General features: G+C 48.2%; 1 protein-coding gene across 15 annotated transcripts in view; it reads right to left on the bottom strand.

Moving 5' to 3' along the window:
• Nucleotides 1-21,065, bottom strand: part of PHC3 (polyhomeotic homolog 3) — a 218,140-nt gene that overhangs the window by 65,824 nt on the left and 131,251 nt on the right. For 13 of the 15 annotated variants that reach the window (XM_073578888.1, XM_073578887.1, XM_073578890.1 and 10 more), the window contains one exon: nt 3,746-3,905. In XM_073578888.1, coding sequence (XP_073434989.1) covers nt 3,746-3,905 — 160 coding nt within the window. Of the gene's footprint in view, nt 1-2,485; nt 2,557-3,745; nt 3,906-21,065 lie in introns of all 15 variants that reach the window. The other 2 variants (XM_073578897.1, XM_073578898.1) reach the window with 1 other exon arrangement.

Below are 21,065 nucleotides of genomic sequence, written 5' to 3'. Positions count from 1 at the left end.
CCTCAGTGGTCCAAGATGTTTTCAGATGAAAGTAAATTTTGCATTTTATTTGGAAATCAAGGTCCCAGAGTCTGGAGGAAGAGTGGAGAGGCCACAATCCAAGCTGCTTGAGGTCTAGTGTGAAGTTTCCACAATCAGTGATGGTTTGGGGAGCCATGTCATCTTGGGGAGCCAAAGTCAGCGCAGCCGTTTACCATGATATTTTAGAGCACTTCATGCTTCCCTCTGCCGACAAGCTTTTGGGAGACGGAAATTTCATTCTCCAGCAGGAGTTGGCACCTGTCCACACTGCCAAAAAATAGCTGGTATAAAAACCACAGTATCACTGTGCTTGATTGGCCAGCAAACTCGCTTGACCGCAATCTATGGGGTATTGTCAAGAGGAAGATGAGAGACACCAGACCCAACAATGCAGACAAGTTGAAGGCTGCTATCAAAGCAACCTGGGCTTCCATAACACCTCAGCAGTGCCACAGGCTGATCACCTCCATGGCACACCGCATTAATGCAGTAGATGCAAAAGAAGCCCTGACCAAGTATTTAGTGCATTTACTGAACATACATTTCAGTAGACCAACATTTCAGATTTTAAAATCATATTTCAAGCTGGGGTTATAAAGTATTCAAATTTACTGAGATAATGACTTTTCGGTTTTCATTGGCTGTAAACCATAATCATCAACATTAACATAAATAAACACATGAAATAGATCACTCTGTTTGTAATGACTATATTATATATGAATTTTACTTTTTGTATACAAGAACTGAAATAAATTAACTTTTTGATGATATTCTAATTTTGTGAGAAGCATTTGTATGTAAATGACCTATTTTTTTAAGCTTGTTAGTTTCTAAAGAGAAATATGGAGTGTAATTTTTTTTTAATCTTGGGTGAGCTAACAATTTGATATTTATGGAGGCCTCTAACTCTACCTCAATGGCAGATTTCTTGCCATTCTTTTGCAATTCACTGTTTCTAGTTTAGGAAAAAAAGTTTACCAATGTTTGCACAGGAATATTAGAAAAAGAATGCAAGTATACCCCATACCCTCTTTCCAGAATCAGCCTCCTGTAGTGGTTAATCTCTATTCTGTTCCTGCACCTTATTCTAAAAGCTTTTATTCTTTTAATTTTTTTTGCACTAAATTTTTCACACAAAAGGTTCTTTCTGGGCCTCATATCTCTTCCTTTCTTCATGTTTATATCAGCCACACTCAGTCTCTAATTTCTTGAGTCATATCTTTTTCACCTGTTATCAATGATAAAGAGCCACTCCCACTTATTTTATAACTGCACATAAGCAAGGTTTCCTAAACTAAGCAAACCATGCGCAGCTGGATTCCAAGAATAGGAATTTAACGCTACTTTACACTGTTTTTGTACCTTTAATTAAACGCATAAGTTGGGAAAAGTTCCCAACATTTGTGTGTCATGGATGCCTGTGACGGATGCCACAGAGAAATGTTGGATGTATTGATCAGAGGGGTTTTGAGTGCAGAGACCTGCACTGATCACTGAAATGAAGGGACCGAAGCGAACAGAAGAACGATGTGCCCCAGCTAAGTTAAGCAATTTTCCATAACTCCTAAACCCAGAGTATGCCCAAATCACAATACCCAGCCTGACTGCTGGATCTCTTGGCCTGAGCTAACTGCCTCATTTATGCCTATCAGAGAGTCCAGGATGTGTGAAATTGGTTTAAAGGGGTATTCCCATCTCCAAGATCCTATCAGAATATGTAGTCTGAGTAATAATAATATTAGCATATATCTGTCATTAGAAATGTAGTATAGCTTTTCATATTCGACATGTCTCTTTCCTCAAGTGCAGGCATTGCAGGACCTTTGGTATCCATGGTTACGACCACCAATACAGTGACAGCTAACTTGTTGCTAGTGGTCGTAACCATGGATACCAGCACATGTGGAAAGACATAACAAATCAGAAAAACTATACTACATTTTTAACTGGAAATATTTCCTCATATTATTATTAAACCTACTACATATTAGGATAGGATCTTGGAGATGGGAATAACCCTTTAAGTCAATAATTCATTCATCACGAAGTGTGCTTTCACACTGCATCTAGTACATGCTCGTTAGCCACTTCAGAGGCATACATCCGAACCCCGCCCCATCAAAACAGGATTCAGACACTGCCTTTTTAATGACAGCCTAGTAAAGACAATCACAGTTGAAGGACCACAATGCAATCAATGGGGTCTCTGAACTGAAATCCCGACCAAACAAAACTTCTGACATGTCACTTCCGCAAATCAGAAGTTTCATGAAATGATAGGTACATTTTCAACAAATGCTGGAGAAAATTACTTACCATTAGATTCATGTGATCTGACTGCTATATACTTGTTTCCAAAGTTATATATTCCATGTGCTGGCCAACTTTTCTAGCAATTAACAGGGGTCCTGCTGAAACCACCTGTGAGCTTATAACATAGCATTACCTGCCTGCACCTCACCTGCTACATTCCAGTGTAAGATCTTCATAGAAGAAGCGCTTTTTCCTGGGCCTTGATTTTGGTTGGGACTTCTGTTTGGGGGGCACACCATTAAAACTGAGATTAGGGAGAATATCTCATAAAAATTAAGAAAAAAACATCACTGCCCCAAATTATTACACTTGACTTGAAAAAAACAAAAACAAAACATCTACTTCCTGATAGACTAACTGATTGCATAAAAATGAAGCGGTGCTTTTAAGAAAAAAAAGAAGATCTTTGCATTATTAACTGTGAACCTTCATCAAGTTTTCATGGATAGACTTCACAGACCATGCCACAATGCATAGCATCCTTAGATATAGTCAACATTTCTTCTGCTAAAACAAATAATAATGTGGTACTTACCTGTGGACCACTGCTCAAGAGAATCCCTGTTAAATGAATTGAGCAATGTCGTGGACGTATAGTCGGAGTGTGGCCGGATGTTTGCATATCGCATACTTGCAGTCACATTGCCGCCTGCTACTGGCAACGAAGAATCCTGACAGTGTGCACTATGAGGATTCACAACTCTGCAGTTACATAGAGTGACTGTAGACTTTCGTGTCAAACCTGGCGAACCACTTTAAGCTTTGGATATTGCAGCACGTCATATCTAAAGGTAATACTTTTTTTTTCATTTTAAGAAACATGGCTAAGAAATGGGAACGCAAATCAACAGAAATACATATTCAGCAATGAGAATTCAAATGACACAACATATACCATGACACCTAAAATTCAAGCAAAAACATAAGCTGTCTGTTTTAACTCTATAGAAAAGTCACATGGCACAATCTATGAAGAATATCCCTATCTCTGCAAAATTACACTTATGCACAGCAAACATAGAGTGAACCGATTGGTGCCCAAAGGTAATAAGAAAACTATCCACAAAGTTTCAGATCCCACATAGTAATGTTACTTTCATAATGAATTAATAAAATTTCAAATTCAGTTTTTAAATGTAGGAATTTGAAACGCAATTATGTAATAAGAGTGTACTAACAATTGTCTTGTGGTTTTAGTTTGGGAAAAGAGGAAAGTATTGTAGTCTCTTCACCACTAAGCACTCCTGATATCGAAGATCTGTCTATATCACTCTTAGGAATGATGAAGCCGGAGTTAGTAAATCCTTGGTTGTACCAATAAATTGAAGAAACCTTCTGAAAATGAATAACAAGGGTGGAAAATAATAAAAAAAAAGGAAACAAAAAGAGAAAAAAAACACTGACTAACCCTCAGCTGTTAGATCGTCTACATCAGAGTCTGTGGAGTTATCTGGAAGCTTGGCTGTACTTGGAATATCGGACTCCATGTCAGTAAGGTTCATCATCTGTTCATCAAGTGTCAGTTGCCCTTTGGCAAGTTCATCAACCAGTAGGGAAGAACGATTTACCTGTAATACAAAATGGTGTGTCTTAAGGGTAATCTGTCGCCAGGTTTTTGTTATGCGATCGGAGAGCAGCATTATACCAGGGCTGAGAATGTAATTCTAGCGATGTGTCACTTGCTGGGCTGTTTGCTGTCATTTTGATATAATCACTATTTTTCTGCTGCAGATCTAGTAGTGCTCAAGAATGCTGAGCCCTGTATAACCCACCCACAGCACTGATTGACAGCTTTCTGTGTACCGTGTACATTGGCAGAAAGATGCTGATCAATATTGGGTGCAGGATTACATACAGCAGTTGACCAGGAGGCACAAGACACCTAGTCCAGTAGTGCTAATCTTCTGATGATAAACACTGATTTTATTGAAACAGTAACACACAGCCTAGTAAGTAACATCACAGGAATCAAGCTCTCAAACCCTATATTATGCTGCTCTCAGATTTTATACCAAAAACCTGCTGACAGAGTCCACTTAATTTATTAATTATGCAGGGACTGTCAAGTAAAATTTTGCATAAAATGATCGGATTGGGTTATAAAAAATACAGTTGTTGTCAACATTACTGGTACCTCTTCAGTTAGTAATTAGTCAGATCAGTGGGGTCTGACACCTGAAAATCCATTAGTCAGCTGTAACGAACTTCAGTTTATATATAAACTCACAAATTTAATATAGAAAAGCACAAGCCAACAACTAAATAAATGCCAGGACACAAATACTGGTTGCCGCTGTTCACTTTCAAACAAAAAAAAAAAAATCAAAATAGCCTGTGATTAACTAGACTCCCCGCCCCCACATTGCCAGTGCTCACATGACTTTGATTAGCCTATGAATGGTGGTTTCCATGCTAAAAAGGTTCCATGTTCAATACAATATCAAACCGTAAAATTACCATGCACAGAATCCAAAGAACTTCAGACTGAGCTAAAGACATCTGAAGTGATGTCAATACTACAACATGGTTTCCATGCTAAAACAGGGATTTTTGTGATGAACTCACCGTAAAATCCTTTTCTCCGAGACGCTCATTGGGGAACACGGGTACCGTGGGTGTATGCTACTGCTGCCTGGAGGCTGACACTAAGTGAAAAAAAGAGGATAGCTCCTCCTCCGCCGTATACACCCTCGCCCCGATTGCAGGCGGAAATCAGTTTCGTGCAAAAGCAGTAGGAGAACAAAAAAAAAATTAGCCTTAATGCAGGTAACAACATGTCCAGAAAAAACCACCCTAATATCAATGAAAACGCATATTAATTAAACAAAACAAGTGCCAACTGGCTAATAGGGTGGGTGCTGTGTCCCCCAATGAGCGTCTCAGAGAAAAGGATTTTACGGTGAGTTTATCACAAAAATCCCTGTTTCTCCTTTGCCTCATTGGGGGACACAGGTATTGTGGGACGTCCTAAAGCAGTCCCTTGGTGGGAAGTTGACTCACCGATCCAAGCTACATGAACCTCCTGTCTAAAGGTGCGTTACTGCTGCTTGGAGAATCCTTCAACCCAGGCTCGAATCCGCTGAAGCCTGAGTATGGATATTGTAATGTTTGGCAAATGTGTGCAGGCTGGACCAGGTCGCTGCTTTGCAAACCTGTTCCGCCGAAGCCTGGTGCCGAAGCGCCCAAGAGGCACCCACTGCCCGAGTAGAGTGTGCTCTGATACCTGCTGGAATCAGCGCGCCTCTGATGCGGTAGACCTCCTGAATAATCAAACGAATCCATCTGGCTATGGTCGATTTTGAGGCAGTGAGTCCATTCCTGCGCCCCTCGGGGAGCACGAACAGTATGTCTGTCTGACGAAAGGGTGCCGTTCGCGACAGACACCTCCTGAGTGCTCTCACCAGGTCTAACGTATGCAGGGCCTTTTCCACACGGAGTACCGGTGCTGGACAAAAAAAGGGTAAGACATTATCCTCATTAATGTGAAACGAGCTTCGGCAGAAAGGAAGGAGCTGGTCTGAGTACCACCTTATCCTTATGGAAAGTGAGAAACGGGGCTCGGCAGGATAGGGCCGCCAGCTCCGAGACCCGCCTGATAGACGTTATGGCTACCAGGAATACCACCTTCCAGGACAGGTACAACAAAGACATCCTGTAGCGGTTCAAATGGGGCTTCCTGCAAAACGCTTAGGACCAGGTTAAGGTCCCAGGCGTCCAGGGGTGCTCTATAGGCGGGTACCAAATGGGAGACTCCCTGGATGAACGTCTTCACCTGCAAATTGTTAGCAATTCTGAGCTGGAACAGGACGGATAAAGCCGATATCTGTCTTCTAATGGAGCTTGGAGCTAACCCTGAGTCTAGGCCAGACTGGAGAAAGGCCAAGATGTTGGGGATAGAGATTTCCAGCTGAGCACAACCGCGGCCTCGACACCAAGAAAAGAAAACCTTGCAGGTGTGATGGTAAATACGTGTTGAGGCCGGCTTCCAGGCGCTAACCATGGTAGCGACCACCTCACGCCCAAACCCCGCCTGGGTTAGAATCCAAGATTCAATGGCCATGCCGTCAAACATAGGGCCCCTGAGCTTGGGTGGAAGATCGGACCCTGGGACAGTAGATCCGGGCGCTCTGGCAGTCGCCAAGGGACGTCGGCGGGCAGCTGCACCAGCTCTGCGTACCACGCTCGGCTGGGCCAGTCTGGGGCCAGCAGAATCGCTGGAACCCCTTGTGTTTTGATCTTCCTGATGACTCTCGAGAGCAGAGGCAACAGGGGAAATAGGTATGGGAGGCGAAACTGGTTCCATGGCAGAACCAACGCATCCACAGCGATTGCCTGCGGGTCCCTGGACCGAGCAACAAACGTGGGTACCTTGGCGTTCGCCTTGGAGGCCATCAGATCCACATCCGTGTCCCCCACCATTGGCAAATCTGTCGGAAAATCTCGGGGTGTAGTGACCACTCCCCGGACGCAAGATCCTGCCGGCTGAGGAAGTCTGCCGCCCAGTTCTCCACGCCCAGGATGTGGACTGCCGATATCACCGAGTGATTCCTCTCGGGCCCAATGAAGAACGTTCCCTACCTCGCGCATGGTTTGTATGCTGCGGATGCCCCCTTGATGATTTATGTAAGCCACAGCCGTGGCATTGTCCGATTGAATCCGGACGGGGTGACCTGCCAGAAGGTGATGAAAATGTTGCAGAGCCAGCCGGATTGCTCGTATCTCCAATACGTTGATCGGGAGGAGTGTCTCCTGCGGGGACCACCGTCCTTGGGTCGTGTGGTGGCGAAACATGGATTTTTGTGAGTACTCACCGTAAAATCCTTTTCTCCGAGACGCTCATTGGGGGACACAGAGACTGTGGGTGTGTGCTACTGCCGTCTGGAGGCTGACACTAGGCATACAAAAAACAAGTTAGCTCCTCCTCCACCGCATACACCCTCGCCCCTATAGCGGGCGGAAACCAGTTTAGTGCAAAAGCAGTAGGAGGACATACAAAAAATTAGCCTTAATGCAATAAATCATATGTCTGAAAAAGGGATCACCCTGTCTTAAACAAGAAAATATGTTAAATAATAAGTATGAGCCAACCGGCTATCAGGGTGGGTGCTGTGTCCCCCAATGAGCGTCTCGGAGAAAAGTATTTTACGGTGAGTACTCACAAAAATCCATGTTTCTCCTTCGTCTCATTGGGGGACACAGAGGCTGTGGGACGTCCTAAAGCAGTCCCTGGGTGGGATAACACTCACCGATCCAAGCCGCATGCTTTCCTGTTTAAAGGTGTGCCACTGCTGCTTGGAGAATTTTTCTGCCCAGGCTCGCATCTGACGAAGCCTGAGTATGCACACTGTAATGTTTACAAAAAGTGTGCAGGCTGGCCCAGGTTGCTGCCTTGCATACCTGTTCTGCCGAAGCCTGGTGCCGAAGCGCCCACGAGGCGCCCACTGCCCGAGTAGAGTGCGCCCTTACTCCAGCTGGAACTGGCGTGCCTCTAATACGGTAAGCCTCCTGAATGGTTAGGCGAATCCATCTGGCTATGGTTGACCGTGAGGCTGCGAGGCCCTTCCTGCGCCCTTCGGGGATCACAAACAACGAATCCGTCTGGCGGAGAGGTGCTGTCCTCGACACGTATCTCCTGAGAGCTCTTACCAGATCCAATGTGTGGAGCGCCTTTTCCACCCTGTGAACTGGCGCTGGACAGAAAGAAGGCAGCACAATGTCCTCATTAATATGGAACGAGGACACCACCTTTGGTAAAAAAGGTGGCGGAGGCCTAAGGACTACCTTGTCCTTAAAAAAGGTCAGGAAAGGGGCTCTACAAGATAACGCTCCCAACTCCGATACTCGCCTAATGGATGTTATGGCTACCAGGAACACAACCTTTCTGGATAGATATGCCAATGAAACATCCTGTAGTGGCTCAAACGGAGCCTCCTGTAGTACCGACAGGACCAGATTAAGATCCCAGGCCTCCAATGGTGCTCTGAAGGGAGGTACTAAATGAACGACCCCCTGCAGGAACGTTCTGACCTGCAAATTGGTAGCGATCTTTCGCTGAAACAGGACCGACAGGGCCGATATCTGTCTTCTAAGGGAACTTGGCGCCAAACCTGCGTCTAGGCCAGACTGAAGGAAAGCCAGTATGTTGGGCACAGAGAAGGACAATGGCGGAACCCCGTGTTCCCGACACCACTGGAAGAAAACCTTCCAAGTGTCATAATAGATCCTTGCCGAGGCTGGCTTTCGGGCCCTTACCATTGTCGCGACTACCTCGCGCCCAAACCCCGCCTGGGTCAGCACCCAAGATTCAATGGCCACGCCGTCAAACGCAGGGCCCCTAAGTTCGGGTGGCAGATCGGTCCCTGGGACAGTAAATCTGGTCGTTCCGGTAGCTGCCATGGTACGTCTGCGATGAGCTGTACCAGATCCGCGTACCATGCCCGTCGGGGCCAATCCGGGGCCAGCAGAATTGCCGGAACCCCCTCTGTCTTGATCTTCCTGATAACCCTGGGGAGAAGTGGCAGCGGCGGGAACAAGTATGGGAGCCGAAATTGGTTCCAGGGTATCACCAATGCGTCCGCTGCGATTGCTTGCGGATCCTGAGACCGGGCGACAAACACGCCCACTTTGGCGTTCTTCCTGGAGGCCATCAAGTCCACGTCTGGTGTTCCCCCAGCGCTGGCAAATCTGCTGGAACACCTCGGGATGTAGTGACCACTCCCCGGCCGTGATGTCCTGGCGGCTTAGGAAATCCGCTGCCCAATTCTCGACGCCTGGAATGTGAACCGCTGAGATCATCGAGTGGCTCCTCTCGGCCCAGCGGAGCACATGTCCCACCTCGCGCATGGTTGCCCTGCTGCGTGTGCCCCCCTGGTGATTCACGTACGCCACTGCCGTGGCGTTGTCCGACTGAATCCGAATCGGGTATCCTGCTAGCACGTGTTGGAACTGCTGCAAGGCCAACCGTATTGCTCGAATCTCCAACAGATTGATAGGGAGACGAGCTTCCTGAGGCGACCACTGCCCCTGTGCCGTGTGGTGGCGGAAGATTGCTCCCCAACCGGAAAGACTTGCATCGGTCGTGATCACTAACCAATGATCCGGAGGAAAGGGCTTTCCCTGCAGAAGCGACCGATCGCGTGTCCACCATTGAAGAGTCTGTCGGACCTGAGAAGACAACCTGCACGGGTGATCGAGTGAGAACGGGCTCCTGTCCCAAGCCGCTAACAGGGCGTGCTGCAGGGGGCGGAGATGAAACTGAGCAAACGGGATTGCTTCCATCGCTGCCACCATCCTGCCCAGGACCCCCATCCAGAATCGGATAGTATGGAGGCCTGGCTGTTGAAGTCTTCGAGCTCCCTGTCGGAGTGCCCGAGCCTTGTCCTGAGGGAGAATTACCAATCCCTGGGAGGTATCGAATATCATCCCTAGGAAAACAATCCTCTGGGCCGGCGTGAGGAATGATTTCTTCCTGTTGATCATCCATCCTAGACGAGACAAGGTATCCAGTGTGATGGTGACACTCTCCTCGCACGCTGGACGGGACGGGCCCTTTACCAGAAGGTCGTCCAGGTATGGCAACACCACAATGCCCCGGGAGTGAAGAGTGGCCATGGCGACCGCCATCACCTTCGTGAATATTCTGGGGGCCGTGGCCAAACCAAAAGGCAGCGCCACAAACTGGAAGTGCCGTCCCTCGACCGCAAACCGTAGGAATCTCTGATGCGGGGGAAAAATAGGGATGTGTAAATAAGCATCCTGAACATCGACTGAGGCCAGGTATTCTCCCTTCTCCATGGAGGATATAACCGACCGGAGGGACTCCATGCGAAAATGCCTGACCCTGATGAACCTGTTTAGTAGCTTTAGGTCCAGAACCGGCCTTACCGCTCCATCCTTTTTGGGCACTGCGAACAGGTTGGAATAAAACCCTTGGGTTCTTTCGCTCCTTGGCACCGGAACGATGACCCCTTTGTGCTGCAGCACTTCGATGGCCCCCCGTAATGCCTCTGCCCGAGATCTTGACTTGGGAAGCCGGGAGGGAAAAAAATCGTGTTGGCGGACGTTTTATAAACTCTATCTTGTACCCGGAAGATATCAGCTCCGTCACCCATGCGTCGCGTGCCACCGCAGCCCATATGTGACAGAACCGTTGCAGACGACCGCCAATCCTGCTGTCCTCGGGTACCGCACTTCTCGAGTCATTTTGTAGAGGGCCTCTGGGACCTGGCCCCCCTTGATCTGGGCGGACGCCCTTGCATCCTACCCAGCGGGTTGGTCCTGTAGGTGACCCGACGCTCTTTGTCATGGTTATAGCGCGCAGGAGCGGGGGTACTGGCCGTTGCCGTCCACGCGGCTGCGCGAAATGCCCGAAAACGCGCCTGAGGCTGACGAAATGGCGTTCTTGTTTTCTGTTGTGGGAGAAAACTACTTTTACCCCCTGTTGCGTCCGAAATTAGTCTATCCAATTCTTCCCCAAATAGTCGGTTACCCTGAAAGGGCAGGGAAGTCAAGGATTTTTTAGACACCGAATCAGCCCGCCACAGCCTTAACCACAAGGCTCTCCTAATGGCGATTGCGTTTGCTGCTGCAAGTGCTGCGCTATTAGCTGCATCCAAGGATGCATTAATTAGATAGTCACCCGTCATTGCGATTTGACTTGTTATCTCGGCCACCTCTGCTGGCAACTCCCTATCCTGCAGGATCTCATTTAAAGAGTCCGACCAGGACATCATGGCTTTGGCTACCCATGTTGCCGCAAAGGAAGGGAAGAGCGCTGATCCTGATGCTTCGTACACCGAGCGCGCTAATCCCTCTATGAGCCGATCCGTGGGGTCCTTGATGGCCGAACCACTAGGCACTGATAACAGGGATCTCGAGGCCAGGCGGGATACCGGGGGATCCACCGCCGGAGACTCTGCCCATTTTTTACAGAGCTCTGGCGCAAATGGATATCTTGATCCTAGCGTCTTCTGTCCTGAAAAACGCTTGTCTGGCCATTCCCGGTGCCGCTGCACTATATCCTCGAACTCAGGATGAGTGCTGAACACTCTCCGCGGCTTCCGGGCCTTTTTAAAAGACTCCTTATGCACTGCGGTTAGGGTGACCTCATCATCAATACCCAGAGTCTGGTTGACAGCCTCAATGAGACTGTCCACAGTCTCCCGGCACCCTGGGGTGTCCAGGTCCAAGGATTCTTCCACATCCTCTACTGGGCTCTGCTCGCTCCCTGAAAGGGGTGACGGCGAGCGTGATGCCACACTCGCAGATGCTGAAGCACCGGAGGGGCCTGGCGACACAGTATGGGTTCTCTTCCTATGTGCCTGCCTAGAGAGAGTGCGGCCCCTGCAGGCCGGCGGCTCATGTGAGGAGGCAGAACCCTCCCAACCAGGCGAGCCGTCATCTCTACCCCTATCCGGGGCCTGAAGGGTCTCAATTGCCTTTGTTAATGATACCATAGACCGAGAGAGGGATACCGCCCACTCTGGGGGTTCCGGACCCCTGGGCTCTGCTGCGGGGAGGGCTCCTGGGCGCGTTCGGTGTCACAGGTTTCACATAATTTACTGGTCTGCGCTCGTGGGAATCTAACCCCACAGGAAACGCATGCGGCATAGAAGGATGCGTGCGCTTTACCTTTTCCAGACATACTGCTGGAAAAGGCCAGAAAAATAGATTCATATATATATATATATATATATATATATATATATATATATATATATATATATATATATATATATATATATATATATATATATTTTTTTAAGGAGGGCGAATGCGGAGGAGAGGGGAGCCCTATATGCCCTAGCGTGGCCTTCAGGCCGGAGTCACACTTAGCCCTTCCCGGTTCCTGCCGTGGGAGGCCCCTCCAGCTGCGTTGGTGGCGGTCTCCGGGGACTGCCGCGCTTTGTGCGGTAAGCTGCGCTTCCTGCGGCCTACCCCGGACTGCCGTCGGGGACTCCATTTTATCCGGCGCCCGCCCTGCCAGGAGGGGGGCGGCGCCGGAAGTGACGCCGACGGACGCCGCACTGAGGGCAGGATTTCCGCCCGCGGACCAGGCCGGAGCCGCGGCCTAAATTACGATACCCCCCGCCCCGGATCCTGTAACGCCGATACCGGGGACGGGGGGCGCCTGAAGCGACGCCGCCTAAGACGCGGCCGGAGCGCTGCCGCCCACTTCCGCCCGCGGCCTAGGCCGAAGCCGCGGGCTAAATTAATGGCGCTACCCACCTGGGGTCCAAACGCCGGGCCCCAGCGACGTCCTCTCCTCCACCTCCTGTGCAGCCACTGCCCGCTCTGCCCCAGGTATTGGGGGGGGATTTGGGGGGGTGGTCCACCTGACTCTGCGCCCAGGGCCCTCCGCACCTGCTAGTCACCTTCTTGGACGGTGCAGGCACCCTAACTCCGTCTGCCCTGTAGGGGCGAGGAGAGGGACCGTCCGCCGCCGTGCAGCACCGCCGTCAAGCGTTGGTGGAGCAGTGGGGGCGCACAGACTAGTCTTGTGCCCGTGTGCAAGCCCATAGAATCATAGAATCATAGAATCGTAGAGTTGGAAGGGACCTCCTGGGCCATCTGGTCCAACCCCCTGCTCAAAGCAGGATTCGCTAAATCATCCCAGTCAGATGTCTGTCCAGCCTCTGTTTGAAGACTTCCATTGAAGGAGAACTCACCACTTCTCGTGGCAGCCTGTTCCACTCATTGATCACTAACTGTCAAAAAGTTTTTTCTAATATCTAATCTGTGTCTCCTCCCATTCAGTTTCATCCCATTGCTTCTAGTCTTTCCTTGTGCAAATGAGAATAAAGTTGATCCTTCTACAATGTGACAGCCCTTTAGATATTTGTAGACAGCTATTAAGTCTCCTCTCAGTCTTCTCTTTTGCAAACTAAACATTCCCAAATCCTGCAACCTTTCCTCATAAGACAGGGTTTGCAGACCGGTCACCATTCTGGTCGCTCTTTTCTGAACTTGCTCCAGTTTGTTGATGTCTTTTTTAAAATGTGGTGCCCAAAACTGGACACAATATTCCAGATGAGGTCTGACCAAAGAGGAGTAGAGGGAAATAATGACTTCACGTGATCTAGACTGTATGCTTCTGTTAATACATCCTAGAATTGCATTTGCCTTTTTTGCTGCTGCATCACACTGTTGACTCATATTCAGTCTGTGATCTATTAGTATACCCAAGTCTTTTTCACATGTGCTGTCACTTAGCCCTATTCCTCCCATTCTATATATGCTTTTTCCATTTTTATTGCCCAGATGTAGTACTTTGCATTTCTCCCTGTTAAAAACCATTCTGTTAGTTGCTGCCCACTTCTCCAGTTTATTTAAATCTTTTTGAATCCTCTCTCTCTCTTCTCTAGTATTAGCTATCCCTCCTAGCTTTGTGTCATCAGCAAATTTAATCAGTTTACCCTCAATTCCTTCATCTAAATCGTTGATAAAGATGTTGAACAATACAGGGCCCAGGACAGAGCCCTGTGGTACCCCACTTGAGACATTCTTCCAACTGGATGTGCAGCCATTTACGACCACTCTTTGGGTCCGATCACTAAGCCAGTTATGAATCCACCTAACAGTTGCCTTGTCCATTCCATACTTAATCATTTTTTCAATAAGGATTGTATGAGAGACTTTGTCAAATGCTTTGCTGAAGTCAAGATATACTATATCTACAGCATTTCCTTGATCCACCCAATCAGTGATACCGTCATAGAAGGAAATTAAGTTAGTCTGACATGACTTATTAGTTACAAACCCATGCTGACTCTGTTTAATCACTTCATTCTTATCCAGGTATTGACATACATGTTGTTTAATAATTTGTTCAAAGATCTTTCCTGGTATAGAAGTCAGACTCACCGGCCTATAGTTACCTGGGTCCACCTTCTTCCCCTTTTTGAAGATAGGAACAACATTTGCTCTTCTCCAGTCTTCTGGCACTTCTCCTGTTCTCCAAGAATTTTCAAAGATTATAGAGAGGGGTTCAAAAATTTCTTCTGCTAGCTCCTTCAGTACTCTGGGGTGTAATTCATCTGGACCTGGAGACTTGAATTCATTTAGGCTAGCTAAGTGTTTCCTCACTATCTTTCTGTTTATAGATATCCTGGATTCTTCTATTCCCTTAATAGGACAGTGAATAACAGTTGATGTTACATTTCCTTTCTGAGAGAAAACAGATGCAAAATAGGAATTTAAAAGTTCAGCCTTCTCAACATCCTGTCTTACCATTTCATCATTTTCATCCTGTAAAAATCCTATAGCATCTTTGACTTTTCTTTTACTTTTGACATATCCCCAAAATCCTTTATTATTGCTTTTGACATCTCTTGCAAGCCTCAATTCATTTTCAGCTTTAGCTAATCTGATTTGTGCCCTGCAGGTTCTGCAGACAGCATTATATTCTTCTTTAGATATGCCTCCCTCTTTCCATTTTATAAACATTTTTTTCTTCCTTTTTAGCATGTGCTTAAGTTCTGTGTTCATCCATCCTGGTTTCCTTAACTGCTTCCTATTCTTCCCTCTTTTCGGAATTGTTAACAACTGTGCTTTGAGAATTTCATTTTTCAAGATTTCCCATCCTTCCTGGACATTTTTGTCTTTAAGGATATCCAGCCATTGGATCCCTCCAATTCTCTTTCTGAATCCCTTAAAATCTGCCTTTCTGAAATCTAACCTTGACGTCTGAGTCTTCACAGGTCTTCCGCCTCTAGTTATCCAAAATTCTAAAATAGCATGGTCGCTACCTCCTAGGGTCCCAGCCACTTTTACCTCCTCAACCATTTCCTCCCTGTTTATAAGGATTAGATCCAAGGTAGCAGTTCCCCTTGTTTTCTCCCTTACCTTTTGGAAGATAAAGTTGTCAGCAAGAGAGGATAAGAATTTCCTTGACCTGTTAGTTTTGCCTGAGAGAGATTCCCAACAAATGTCTGGATAGTTGAAATCTCCCATGACAACTATGTCATATTTTTTGGAGAACTTGGCCATTTGATGCATAAAGAGTTCATCCATAGCTTCAGCTTGCACAGGCGGCCTGTAGTAAATGCCTACAATGGTGTCCTTTCCATTGTTCTGTCCTTGTATTCTTACCCAAACAAACAGTTTCCACAGAACTCCCAGTCTCTGAAGCTTCAATCTCTGTGCAGATATACGCGTTTCTAACATACAATGCGACACCCCCTCCTCGTTTATCAAGTCTGTTTCTTGCAAATAAGTTGTATCCTTCTAGTCTTGTATTCCAATCATGTGTATTGTCCCACCAAGTTTCAGTGATTCCAATGACATCATATTTCTTTTCCTGTGTTAGTAGTTCCAATTCTCCTTGTTTGTTGCCCATGCTTTGTGCATTAGTATAGAAACATTTTAGTTTGTGATTGGTTTCTCTTTCTCCAATATTTTTATTAGATTCTTTCGTCTTTGTTCTTCCTTTCCACTTCTAATAGCAGAGTTCCCAATAGCATTTGTCAGGTGTATGGCTTTTTCTGGTCTTTTGCTTCCCTTCCCATGTTGTTCTAGTTTAAAGCTCTCCTTACAAGTGTAGCAAGGCGACTTCCAAATACATGCTTACCAGTCTTCGTAAGGTGCACCCCATCTCTAGCAAGTAGTCCATCGTATAAGTAGTTCACTCCGTGATCCAGAAATCCAAATCGTTGCTGACGGCACCATCGACGTAGCCAGTTGTTCACCTGCAGAATCTTATTCCACGTCCTTGTTCCATGGCCATCCACTGGGAGGATGGAAGAGAAGACCACCTGCGCTCCCAGTTCTTTCACTTTCTTGCCTAAGTCTTCAAAGTCTCTGCAGATGGTTTCCAGGTCGTTTCTTGCAGTGTCATTTGTCCCCACATGTAGTAGCAGGAATGGGTAGTCATCTGTAGGTCTGAAGAGTCCTGATATCCTGTCAGACACATCTTTAATTTTTGCACCTGGAAGACAACACATTTCTCTTGAAGTTATATCCGGTCTGCAGATAGCGGCCTCAGTTCCTCTCAACAGGGAATCCCCCATGACCCCCACTCTCCGTTTCTTCTTCACAACATTTTTCTTTCTCCATCCAGGAGGACTCTGAAGGCGTACAAGGTTGCTGCTTGTTGGCAAAGTCTTATCCTGATGTATTTCTTCATTGTTTTCCTGCGTGAGAGCCTGGTACTGGTTTCTGAGCAGTATGGGTGCTGACTGCCTCCTGATCCTCCTGGGTCACATGTCTCCATTCCTCTGTTTCTTCAGGTGCACTTCGAATTTCTTCTCTTTCTGTAACATGAAGAGATAATTCTGCTCTGTCCAAGAACTCTTCACCTTCCTTAATGATCTTCAACGTAGCTAACCTCTCTTCGAGATTTTGCAACTTTTCCTCCAACAGGGACACAAGCTTGCATTTGTGGCATGTGAAGTTTGGCTTTTCCACTGGTAAGTCTGTGAACATGTAGCAAGAAATGCAGCTCACCAAATGGCTCCTGGCCTCTTCCAACTTGAGATTTCTTAAAAACGATGAAAGATGAGCCCAAATTCCTCTTTTCAGCTGCAACGGCCAAAACCCAGTGATCGTTGAGCTCGCGGAGACTCTTCACTTATCCCAGAAGGCACTGGGAATATGCAAATGATCTCCTCAAGACTCTTCCCCTGGTTTTCCGATTTCCTCTTTTCAGCTGCAACGGCCAAAACCCAGTGATCGTTGAGCTCGCGGAGACTCTTCACTTATCCCAGAAGGCACTGGGAATATGCAAATGATCTCCTCAAGACTCTTCCCCTGGTTTTCCGATTTCCTCTTTTCAGCTGCAACGGCCAAAACCCAGTGATCGTTGAGCTCGCGGAGACTCTTCACTTATCCCAGAAGGCACTGGGAATATGCAAATGATCTCCTCAAGACTCTTCCCCTGGTTTTCCGATTTCCTCTTTTCAGCTGCAACGGCCAAAACCCAGTGATCGTTGAGCTCGCGGAGACTCTTCACTTATCCCAGAAGGCACTGGGAATATGCAAATGATCTCCTCAAGACTCTTCCCCTGGTTTCCATACCTAGGGGTGGACAGGGCTAAGTCTGGCATAGTGTCCCACGTCGTGGGAGAGGAGACGTGGAGGGACTCTCGCACGTAGTCGCCCGTTGCTGGTTTGGGGAAATCGGATCCTTTCTATAGGATGCGTTGCCCCTTCTCGTCTTCAAAAAATAACAAACACGAAAAATAGATGTCTGGGGAAAAGTACCAGAGGTGTCCCTCGGTGCGGGAAAGGATACACGGAGCGATGCTCAACGCGTGCTCGCCCGTTGATGGTTTGGGGAGATCGGACCCTTTCTATAGGATCCGTCGCCCCTATCTCCTCTTCATAGTGAGAACCGAAAAAGAAACCTAGTCTGGAGAAACCAGACTGCGTGTGCCTCCAAAGACACTAAGCAAAAAACTGGTTTCCGCCCGCTATAGGGGCGAGGGTGTATGCGGTGGAGGAGGAGCTAACTTGTTTTTTGTATGCCTAGTGTCAGCCTCCAGACGGCAGTAGCACACACCCACAGTCTCTGTGTCCCCCGATGAGACGAAGGAGAAAAACCGCTACCCAGCCGGGGAGGCTGGCATCGGTTATCACCACCAACCAATGATCTGAGGGAAAGGGTTTCCCCTGAAGCAGAGAGGAGCTGGTTATCCACCAATCGAGCGACTCTCTGACCTGAAAGGCCAACCGGCACCAGCGATCAAGCGTGAAAGGGTTCGTGTCCCAGGCTGCCAAGAGGGCGTGCTGCAGGGGTCGAAGATGGAACTGAATGAACGGTATCGCTTCCATTGCTGCCACCATTTTCCCTAGAATCCTCATCCCGAAGCGGATGGTATGAGGGACTGGTTGGCGAAGGTCCAAAACAGGTCTGACAGTCCCGTCCTTTTTGGGAACAGCGAATAGGTTAGAATAAAAACCATGAGCCTTTTCGTGTTCTGGCACGGGAATAATGACTCCGTGGCGCTGGAGCGATTCAATGGCTCCTAGCAAAGCCCTTGCCCGGGTTTCCACCCTGGGAAGCCGGGAAAGAAAAAAAACGTCTTGGGGGACATCTGAAAAACTATCTTGTATCCTGAGGACACCAGCTCTTTTACCCATGTGTCGTGTGCGACATTGAGCCAGACGTGGCGAAACCAGAGTAGGCGGCCACTTACCTTGCCGGTGTCGCCTGGCAAATGCCTTGAGTCATTTGGCTGAAGATTTTTGGGACCTGGATCCCCTCAACCTGGGCTGGTGTGTACACATTCTCCCCAATGGGTTGGCTCTATATGAGACCTGCCGATCTCTATCCTGGTTGAGGCCACCTGAAGCAGCGGGATTGGCCGCTGTAGTCCACCCGGGGTTGCGAAATGCCTGAAACCGTGCCTGAAACTGGTGGCGAAACGGCGGTTTGACCTATTGTTGAGGTAGAAAACCGCTTTTCCCTCCTGTGGAGTCTGAGGTGAGCTGATCTAACTTCTCTCCGAATAGGCGGCCGCACTGATAAGGCAGAGAAGTCAAGGACTTCTTGGAGGTGGAATCGGCCCGCCATGTCCTTAACCATAGAGCTCTCCTAATGGAAATTGCGTTAGCGGCCTGTAAGGTAGCGCTTGTTATTAAGGTAGGGGACACTCGGTAGGCAGCCAAACAACCAGGTCCGGCACGGGTTTCTCATATAACTCCAGCAGTCCATGCGGCTTATTAAGCATCATAAACCATGAATCAGCAACAGAAAGTTCATATCAACAGCATAGCGTCCATGACAGAGCTCCACTCTGTTAACCCTGTAGTCACAAAGGTTTATGCAATGTCCAATAAGCAGGCTCTCTAGCCTCACAGTTATCTCACCCCGTCAGGGTTACCTCATGGTTGCTTCACCACACTGGAGACGTCCATTCCCTCCTCTGGGAACTCTCAGACACGTGCAGCCATTACACACAAGCACTTCAGGAAGGCAAACACATCTTCCAGGAAGACCTTCCAAATGGACCAACTGGGTCCAAGCATTCACTCATGTGACCTACCCTGGTCACCTTATATGGTCCGAAGCCACGCCCACCAGATCACATGGCTATGACCTCATCACAGGTCCTTCAATCATTCACATATACGTTACTATGGCATTCTAGATACCCGCCCCTAGGTGGGTTTGTAGGTAGCTGGTTCCGCCCGTCTCACTAGCTACCTGGAAAGCTCTCCCTGACACAGTGTAACGAAAGCTCAGCAGTACCTCTGCTGATCAACACACATATTCAAGCTTCCATCCCAAGTCCACCTACCTTGGGATACATAACGGTCATTCAGCAACCTGCCACTCATCCTCTCTCCTGGGACACCCACGCAGCGCCCCCTAGAGGACACAGTGGTCACTACACCACAGGCTGCAAGTGCCGCACAATTGGCCGCATCCAAAGATGCATTGATTAAGTAATCCCTAGCCATAGCGATCTGACTCGCGATCTCTGATACTTCTGCAGGTAGGTCCATATCCTGCAAGGCTTTGTTTAATGATTCTGACCAAGAAATCAAGGCCTTGGCTACCCACGTTGCTGCGAACGAGGGAGAGAACGCTGACCCTGACGCCTCAAATACTCAGCGACAAAGCTCTCTATGAGACGATCCGTGGGATCCTTAATAGAAGAACCACTTGGTGACACGGGTGGATCCACCGTTGGGGATTCCGTCCACTTTTTACAGAGGTCCGGGGCAAACGGATACGTCGCTTTGAGGGCCTTCTGACCCGAGAAGCGTCTGTCCGGCCATTCTCTGTGTCTTTGCACTATGTCCTCAAATTCAGGGTGAGTGCAAAATACTCTATGCGGGGCAGTATGGTGGCTCAGTGGCTAGCACTGCAGCCTTGCAGCGCTGGAGTCCTGGGTTCGAATCCCATCAAGGACAACATCTGCAAGGAGTTTGTATGTTCTCCCCGTGTTGGCGTGGGTTTCCTCCCACATTCCAAAGACATACTGATAGGGAATTTAGATTGTGAGCCCCATCGGGGACAGTGATGATAATGTGTGCAAACTGTATAGCTCTGCGGAATATGTTAGCGCTATATAAAAATAAAGATTATTATTATGCGGTCGCTTAACTCGCTTAAATGCCACCTTATGACCTGAAGCCAAGGTGGAATCATCCTCAACTCCTAAAGTCTGGTTGACTGCTTCGATGAGGCTTGTCCACTGTTTCACGAGACCCCGGAGTATCCAGGTCAAGCGGTCCGTCCGAGTCAAAATCTGAGGTTTGCTCGCTATCGACCACTGGTGATGGGGAGCGAGAAGTGGAACTCACGGATGCCAAGGCACCGGATGGAGTGGGCGGCGCCGTGTGGGTTCGTTTCCCCCCGGGTCTGCCTGGAGTGAGAGCGGCCCCTGCAGGCCGGAGGCTCTTGTGAGGTGGAGGACCCCTCTAAAACTGGCGAGCCACTGTCCCTGCCCCTATCTGGGGTGTGAAGGGACTCAATTGCTCTCGTAAGCGACGCCATGGACTGTGACAGTGATAGGGCCCACTCCGGGGGGTCTGGAACATTGGTCCTGGTCGCGGGGAGGGCTCCTGGGCACATTCAGAATTGCAGGCTTCGCATAATCGCTTGCTCTGCGCCCGCAGAAAAGCGGCCCGACAAGAGATGCCTGCAGCGTATAGAAACGTGTGCGTCTTCGCTTTTCCAGACATGCTGTCTGCCAGCCATCAGCACTGCAGACGGCTGGGGGGAGGGAGTACCTCGCTTTTCCCCGTAGCGTGGCCTCACGGGCAGTACTTAACCCAGTCCT

This window comes from Dendrobates tinctorius, unplaced genomic scaffold (genome assembly GCF_039654945.1).
Source record: "Dendrobates tinctorius isolate UK_male_01 unplaced genomic scaffold, ASM3965494v1 ptg000060l, whole genome shotgun sequence".
In the NCBI taxonomy this organism is placed as follows: Eukaryota; Metazoa; Chordata; class Amphibia; order Anura; family Dendrobatidae; genus Dendrobates; species Dendrobates tinctorius.
Note: the sequence above shows the minus strand (reverse complement) of the source record. Positions and strands in the feature narration are given on the sequence as shown.